At 30.7% G+C, this 8,885-nt stretch overlaps 1 protein-coding gene across 1 annotated transcript; it reads right to left on the reverse strand.

Moving 5' to 3' along the window:
- Nucleotides 1-7,058: 7,058 nt before the first annotated feature.
- On the reverse strand, nucleotides 7,059-7,993 carry LOC137836586 (F-box/FBD/LRR-repeat protein At5g53840-like). Its single transcript, XM_068645249.1, has 2 exons — nucleotides 7,307-7,993; nucleotides 7,059-7,211 (listed from the first exon to the last, which is right to left on the reverse strand). The coding sequence occupies exons 1-2, from the start codon at nucleotides 7,991-7,993 to the stop codon at nucleotides 7,059-7,061; spliced, it is 840 nt and encodes a 279-aa protein (XP_068501350.1).
- Nucleotides 7,994-8,885: the final 892 nt, after the last annotated feature.

Below are 8,885 nucleotides of genomic sequence, written 5' to 3' on the forward strand. Positions count from 1 at the left end.
CAGATTTGGCCATTTGAATTTCAAGAGTTTGAACCAACTGAGCAGTAAACAAATGGTCACAGGATTGCCACCAATCAACCTATCTCATAAGACTTGTGAAGGTTGCCTATTTGGGAAGCAATCAAGAAAGAATTTCAAGAACTCTGTACTGCAAAGAGCAAAGAAGCCTTTGGAGGTTGTATACTCAGATGTATGTGGCCCTCTTGATAGCAATTCACTTGGAGGTAATAGGTATTTTCTTACTTTTGTAGATGAATTCACCAGAAAAATCTGGATCTACCTATTAAAGGAGAAAGGTGAGGTGTTTGGAAGATTTGTAAAATTTTGTGCTAAGGTTGAAAGGCAATCAGGCTATGCCTTAACCATTTTCAGAACTGATGGAGGTGGAGAATTCAATTCCAAAGAGATGGAAGAATTTTGTGCTGCAAAAGGAATTGAACATGAAGTTACAGCTCCTTACACTCCACAACATAATGGAATTGCAGAGAGAAGAAATAGAACTTTGCTTGATATGGCAAGGTGCATGCTCAAAGGCAAAGGGCTGCCTCATAGCTTTTGGGGAGAGGCTGTCACCACTGCAGCCTATATTCTCAATAGGTGTCCTACAAAAAAATTGGAGGCAGCTGTACCAGAAACAGTTTGGTCTGGACTTAAACCAACTGTTAGTCATTTGAAAATTTTTGGTTCCTTGTGCTATAGGCATATTCCAGATGAGAAGAGGAAGAAGTTGGAAGATAAGAGTGAAGCTCTTATCTTAATTGGATATCATCCAACAGGTGCTTACAGGTTGTTCAACCCAGTAAACCAGCAAATTCTCATCAGCAGAGATGTTGTTGTAGATGAGAATGCATCCTGGAATTGGAGTAAATCTGTAAAACAGATTCATTGTTTTTTAGAAGACAGTGGACAACAACAAGATGAAGAACTTGAAAATACTGTTGAGCCAGAATCTAGAAGATCACAAAGGCAAAGATTTCCTTCTTCCAGATTAACAGGTCATGAAGTTTACAGTGATAATTTGATCACTGATGAAGGAGAGTTGGTTCACTTAGCATTTGTGGCAGACATTGAGCCAATCACTTGGAAGGAAGCAATAGTTGATAGAAAGTGGAAGAGTGCAATGATTGAAGAGCTGGAATCACTGGAGAGAAATGAAACCTGGGAATTAGTGGTTTTGCCAAAGGGAAAAAGACCAATTGATGTCAAATGGGTTTTCAAGATAAAACTCAAGTCTGATGGCAGCATAGCCAAGCATAAAGCAAGATTAGTTGCTAAGGGTTTTCTGCAGAAACATGGAATAGACTACACTGAAGTCTATGCACCAGTGGCCAGATTGGAAACCATTAGATTGGTGATTGCTGTGGCCAGTTCTAGAAACTGGAAAATCTATCAAATGGATGTTAAATCTGCATTCTTGAATGGAATTTTAGAAGAGGAGGTTTATGTGACTCAGCCACCAAGTTTTGAAGCAAAGGATGCCAGCCACAAAGTGTTCAAACTTAAGAAAGCACTTTATGGACTCAAACAAGCTCCTAGAGTGTGGAATAAACTGATAGATTCGTTTTTGCTCAAGCTAGGCTTCACAAAGTGTTCAGTAGAATATGGAGTGTATGTAAGAGAGTCACAAAGTCAAAGCTTAATCTATGTATGTCTATATGTGGATGATTTGTTAATCACAGGGAGTTCAATGACAGAGATTGAGCAATTCAAAAATAGATTGAAGGCTGTTTTTGAAATGACAGATTTGGGAATGCTTAGCTATTTTCTGGGAATGGAATTTGTATACACATTAATGAAGTGCTCAACAGATTCAATATGAATCAATGCAATGGAGCTAGGGTGCCTGCTGCTGGAAATTTGAAACTGACAGAAGCCTTGGAGGAGATTGCAGTAGATAGTACTTTGTTTAAACAGATTGTTGGAAGTTTGAGGTTCATCTGCAACAGCAGGCCTGACATAAGCTATGCAGTTGGACTAATAAGTATATTCATGTGTAATCCAAGAGTCTCTCACATGGCAGCAGCAAAGCACATATTGAGGTATCTTAAGGAGACAACAGGGTATGGCTTACTGTTTCCAGTAAGCTTGAATAAATCTGAAGACTGTTTGGAGGCTTGGAGTGATTCAGACTGGTGTGGTGATAAAGTGGGAAGGAAGAGCACCTATGGATATTTTTCAAATATTTGAAAGCACCAATTTCTTGGTGTTCTAAGAAGCAAACTATAGTTGCTCTTTCATCTTGTGAGGCAGAGTATATAGCTGCAGCAGAGGCAGCTTGTCAATGTGTTTGGCTTGAATCTGTGCTTAATGATTTAAAGCTGGATCATGTCAAGCCTGTGCAACTTTGTGTGGACAACCAATCAGCCATCAACCTTGCAAAGAATCCAATCTCACATGGGAGGAGTAAATACATAGAGACCAAGTTCCATTTCTTAAGGGAACAAGTTGGAAAAGGAAAGTTAAAAGTGAAGCATTGCAACACCAAGGAGCAAGTGGCTGATATTTTCACCAAACCACTTAGACTAGACAGATTTGAAGAACTAAGAGAGTGGTTAGGAGTTAGAAGTGTTGCAGAATTTAGCTTAAGGAAGAGTGTTGGAATAAGCTAAATAAAAGAGTGTATAAATAGGTGTGCATTTATGTTCATTTGCGTATATCATATAACACACAGTTTCTCTAATAAAGGTTTTTCAGTTTTCAATTCCAACTGTCATTTAATTCCCAACAATCTTGAACATATAATTATTATACTTAGAGAAAAATCCAAGGCGTAATCTATGGAGGAGTTGCTTCATATTACGGGAAAACAGAAAAGAGTACACTGAGAGAAGAAAGCGAGAGCAGACATCTTTTTCATTGTCATAATCATCATATCGGCGAGGGTAATCAAAATACAAAGAGGGAACTGAACGCCATAGAAGCTTCCAGCGCCTAGAGAGAACACTGGTTACAACAACATCTTTGGTTGGAAGAAAAGAAAGGATGTGACAAAGAATTGAATCTGAAAAATTACTAATGATATCAAGCATGGTTGAGAATGCAAAAAGTGCATGGATGCTTCACTTTCTTATAGGAATAACTCATCCTTCAACTGATCAAATCGCTTAATAAGACTTTATGTTTGCATTGGAATTGATGTGCATGCCATGCCAAATCTAAACCTTGGGAAGCCAAAGGACAAGCTTGGAGAATTCTGAAGTGTATTAATTTTTTCTGGATTATGTCTTTTGATATCTTTTTACACAAATTTTACTCCAGTAGGTAAATTATTAATTTTATTAATATTTTATTTGATAAGTAATAAAAATATATTTTTAAATAAGATTTTTATATTTTTACAATTCAATATATTTTTGTTTTATTTTTATATTATGTGAACGTATTTTAATGAGAAATCTTATAATCTTAAGTTTCATTTATGTTAAGGTATTTTAGTGGGAGATATTCTTAAAGATATATTGATTATTTGTTAGTAATGTTTGGTAAATAAGTTTTTAATATTTTGTAAAGTTTCTAAATTTTTTATTTATGGTTTTTTATTTTTTTAAAATATTTACTAAGTGTTTATATAGGATACAATTTTATTATTTTATTTTTTATTATAATATTTTAATGAACTTAATTTTTTTATATTTTAATAAATAAGATATTTGAGAAAAACTTTACTATTATTTTTACTGTTATTTTCATACTTTTATTTTATTTACAATATCTATTAAATTTACTATTTTTGAAAATACTATTGAGATTATATTTACAATTCTTTTTTTATTGGCTATATTATTTACAGTATTTATTAATTTTACTATTTTAGAAAATATTACTAAATTTTATTGTAAATAAATAGTGACTAATGAACACGAACTTACGACTATATAATGCAGAATATAAAAATCTAAAAATTTAACATTTAAAGTAATATTACCAACTAATTCAAGACAAACATTGCTAAATTAATAATTTTATAATTATAATTACCTTTTTCTTTTCGACTAGAATTATAACTCACATACAAATGTTTTAATTAAATAAAAAAAATTAATTGTTGTATATTTTTTATTTTCTACATTTTTTTATCATAAATAAATTAAATTAACAAGGATAATTCATGAGTATCTCGCAACCCCCGTATATATATTTTCAACATTTGTTATTAATCTTATGTTATATCTCACAATATTTCTGTTCAAATTTAAAATAAAATAAGTCATTTTTAATGCACTTGGTCCGCAAAATGTAACAAAGGACTCAGTCTCGAAAAGATTGTTTCTTCCTGCATCTCCATATCTTCTGCTGGCACCTCCTTACACAACATGAAAATACAATTTTATCCTTCTTCTGTCATTCCCATAGAATAGCTTCCGGATTATGTAATCTGGAAACGTATTTGAAAAAAGACTTCCGGATTACATAATCCGGAAGTTAAAAAAGACTTCCAGATTATGTAATCCGAAAAGTAATCATGCATATGAAAAAAGACTTCCGGATTATATAATCCGGAATATTACAGAGGGGCATTTTTGGAAATACAAAAATATATGGAGGTGAGAGAAGAAGATATGGAGGTGCAGGAAGAAGCAGCCTCTCGAAAATCACCATGGTTGAGAATGCGATGTGTGCATGGATGCTTCACTTTCTTATAGGAATAACTCATTTGTATTGGAATTGATGTAATTCACATCCTTATTAATATTTTATTTGATAGGTAAAAAAATGTATACTTTTAATGATTTTTATATTTTTACAATTCAAGGTTTTTTCCTCTTATTCTTTATATTGGGTAATATTTCTTTTAATATCTTTTTACACAAATTTTACTCAAATATCATATTTTTAATAATGTTTATTAGATAACTAACAAAAATATATTTTTTTAATATAATGATTTTTATATTTTTACCATTGAAGATTTTTTTGTTTCTTTTATATTATGTGAACATATTTTAAGAAGAAGATCTTATAATCTTAAGTTTTATTTATTTACTTTTATGTTAAGATATTTTAGTGAGAGAAATCTTATAAAATTCAGATGTTAATATTATTATTTTTGGAATAAAAATATTCTTAAAGATTTATTTATTATTTGTTACTAATGTTTGGTAAATAAGTTTTTAATAGTTTTTAATTTTCATTTGTATATATTTTTTTTAAAAATTATTATCAACTTTTTTTATATAAAATATAATTTTTTTAATCAATATCCAACCTAACATGTTATTTTAAAAATGAATCAATATGAAACAACCTAACAACATCATTTTCCTTCAGTTACATTTTGCATCCCTGTTTACCTTTCAATATTCCTTATTTAAGTGGTAAATAAAAAGAAAATTGATTTTGTATGTTTTTAATGTTCAATTGCGTGAAAAACTGGTTAAGTATTAAATATCAATTATGAACAAACATTATTAATGAATAGTGTTTCTTTATGAGTTGATAATCACGAGAATCCCTGTAGAAGAATAGTGTTTAGTTGAGAGAAAAGATGGAACTATGAGTCAATGGTTAAGAATCCAAAATATGCAAAGCTGCTTCAGTTTCTTGTAGGAATAACTCACCACCCAACATATTAAATCGTGTAAAAAGATTTTAATTTTTCATTGGAAATGAAATTGATGTGCATGTCATGAGAAACCTACACCTTGGGAACTGAAGGAGCATCTAGCTGGAGCATGTTGATGCTTATTTTCATTGCTGCAGAACTGTTAGTGTGTCACAGTGTAGGCCTTGGTGATTGAAGGAAGGTTGAGTAACCTTTGGCAAGTGTTAAGCAATTATTATGCAGTAACAAGTTCATTATTATGCAGCTTGTTGCCATAAGTTTTGCTGGTTTTTGGTGTAGTACAAACTACTTTGTTGCTCTAGGTTCTTTGAAGTAGCTCTAATTACTTGAGGAAGCCAAAGTTTGATTCTAGGTGTTAGGCTATGGTTTTGATTTTTGTAAAAAAATGGAATAACGTGTCCCTTTTAATTTAATTATTTTTTACCGTTAAAAAATATTTAAATGATTAATCCTTAACTTATGAAGAAGTTTTCAATTTTAAATTAATGATAGTAGTTTTACTATAAAATATTCATTGTTTCTAGTCAATAATTAAATTACATTAATATCTTTTATTTAGGTATTCATTGTATATTATTACTTACAAATGTATATCGTATTTACAAGATTCCACTCTTTACCATCAAAAGTAGCATCACATTGCAATTCTATTTGTGTATTTTTTTTTTTTTATAAAGTTTCTTCACTAATATAAGAACGCAAGAGATGGATAATATATAAATAAAAATAAGAAAAGAAAGACATTGGGAGGATTATACCAAGATCCTTAAAGGATGAAGATTGTGAAATAAACTGTTATTTGAATCTAACTTTGAAACTTCAAAGGGTTCCATAAACAACTCAGGAGAATTGTGAAGAAAAGTAGATTAATTTGAATAACATATCCAGATTCTTGCAGTTACATGGAAAGACAAACAAAAGAAACCATAACATTCACGGCTCAAATCTTATACTATTCAAATGTTGAATAAAAGTGTACAAGTATCTGAACTCTTTATACAACGAGATAAATCACTTACCATAACATCATAAAAAAAAGGATAATTATAAGGCATACTACATCTGTTAAGGCAAACTTTCATGGTTCGTAAATATTTTGCATTCTGCATAATATATTTTGCAAATAGAAACTCAAATACAAAACCACTGTATTCCTTAATACAACAGGTTTTAAGGTGTAATGAAATGCATGTAGGAACAGGTTGTGTGTATGCCAAAACTTTTCCTCCAAGGTCTCTAGCAAATGGAAAATCACAGACCTGTTAAAAACAATTACAAAAATTATATTAATCCTTATGTTTGAAGAAAAGATAACATGATGATTGATACTTGAAAAGAGAAAACTTTTCTTTAACAAAACAAATAGTAAAACACACACTTCACAACTCTTTATAAAAATAATTAAAATATAAATATTTTTGGATATTAAGTATATGTATTTACTATTTATTTATGATGTCAATATATCACCTCGCTACTTCAAAAGCTTAAATAATTAAACCTCAAAAATGTCAACGACAAGATGTTGAAGCTTTGGACAATGCTTGAGAACTTCCAAGACCACAACCCAATCCTTACAAAGGCTCACATTTTCCAACTTAAGTTGAACTAAATTCCGAAGATCAAAAACCAGATCTTTTAGATATATCTGCAAGAGATAAAAAAACATATCAAACTTCAGAAATCCAAATTTTTTCCCTTCATAATGAAAAATATATCAGAAACAAACTTCACACGCATTACCCCATCTAAGACCAAAACTTCAACGTTCTTCACATTTTCCAACGGAACTAAATGTGAATCGACTTCAGCTCTAACCAATTTGGAAAATCTGTTGAACTTTTCTGCAGCATTAGCACTGAAATTCTTGACTTTCAAGTCCTCAAGATTAGGGCTCCCAGAAAGAAACTGTTGAAGAAGATCTGAACCTTCTGAGAAAGTAACAGAATTCAAGTGCAAGATTTTCAGCAAGGGGAAATTAACAAAAGAAATATTTTTCAGTGCTAAGTTGGCCAACTTGAGGACTACAAGAGTTTGGCAACTGAACACCACAGAAGGCACCGCAATGACCGGAGGCAGATTGAGGTCGAGGTGTTGAAGTCTACCACTTATTCTCATTGCAGCCTTAATGCATGTCTCGAAAATATAATCATTATAGTTAGAAAAACATCTAAGGCGTAACCTATGGATGGGTTGTTCAGTATTACGCAAAAACATAAAAGAGTGCACTGAAAGAAGAAAGCGAGAGCAAGCCACTTCGTCTACGTATTCGTCTCCACCTGGGTAAACGAAATCCAAAGAGGGAACTGAACGCCATAGAAGATTCCAGCGCTTGGAGAGAACACTGGTTGCAACAGCTTCTTTGGTTGAGAGAAAAGAGAGAACGTAACAAAGGATTGAGTCTGGAAAATTACTGATCCTATCAGCCATGGTTGAGAATGCAGAGTGTGCATGGATGCTTCACTTTCTTATAGGATTAAGAGAAAAGATAGAAGTATGAGCAATGGTTAAGAATCCAAAATATGCATAGTTACTTCAGTTTCTTGCAGGAATAACTCACCACTCAACACATCAAATCTTTTAAAAAGATCTTATAGGAATAACTCACCACTCAACACATCAAATCTTTTAACAAGATCTTATTTTTGCATTGGAATTGAAATTGATGTGATGCCATGGGATGCCTACACCCATGACATTTTACTCTTATGTTCTTCCATACACTTCTTTAGACGCAACAATGAAGTGTATCTTTATATTATATAGGGGAATTGAATCGTGAGGATTTAGAGAGAGGATTTGTAAGGATATGAAAAGAAAGTGAAGTTGTTTAGATTGTACTATGTTAGATTGAATGTGTGAAGAAAATTAATAGAAATTTATGAGTGATAAGATGGTTGTGAGATAATTTTATTTTTATTTTTAAATTATTAAATTTTACTTTATAAATTTATCTTTCTCTAATAAATTTTTTTAATAATGAGATGAATTATTTTTGTTTAAAAATAAACAATTTTCACCTATTTCATAGATATAAATATTAAATATAAATAGATATAATTTAAAAATTACAATTAAAAAATAAATAAATGTATTCAACAAATTAAATAAAAATAAAACTTTAAATAATTTTCTAAAATATTAAACATGCATTATAAAAATAGAAAATAAATGAGATCTTATATAAATAAAAGATAATTTTGTTATTATTAAAAACCCTATAGTTATAAAAAAATAATTAAAACAATATAAAAATATAATGTAATTAATAATAGAAAATAATTTCATAAAAACTATTATCAAATAAATTACAAACTCATAA

This window comes from Phaseolus vulgaris, chromosome 4 (genome assembly GCF_000499845.2).
Source record: "Phaseolus vulgaris cultivar G19833 chromosome 4, P. vulgaris v2.0, whole genome shotgun sequence".
Classification (NCBI taxonomy): Eukaryota; Viridiplantae; Streptophyta; class Magnoliopsida; order Fabales; family Fabaceae; genus Phaseolus; species Phaseolus vulgaris.

Excerpts from the sequence above, each read along its gene's own strand:
- LOC137836586 (XM_068645249.1), bottom strand. The coding sequence starts at position 7,993 with ATGGCTGATAGGATCAGTAATTTTCCAGACTCAATCCTTTGTTACGTT. Across the intron at positions 7,212-7,306 it reads AAGTTTTGGTCTTAGATGGG|ATATATCTAAAAGATCTGGT; the intron begins GTAATGCGTGTG and ends TATCTCTTGCAG.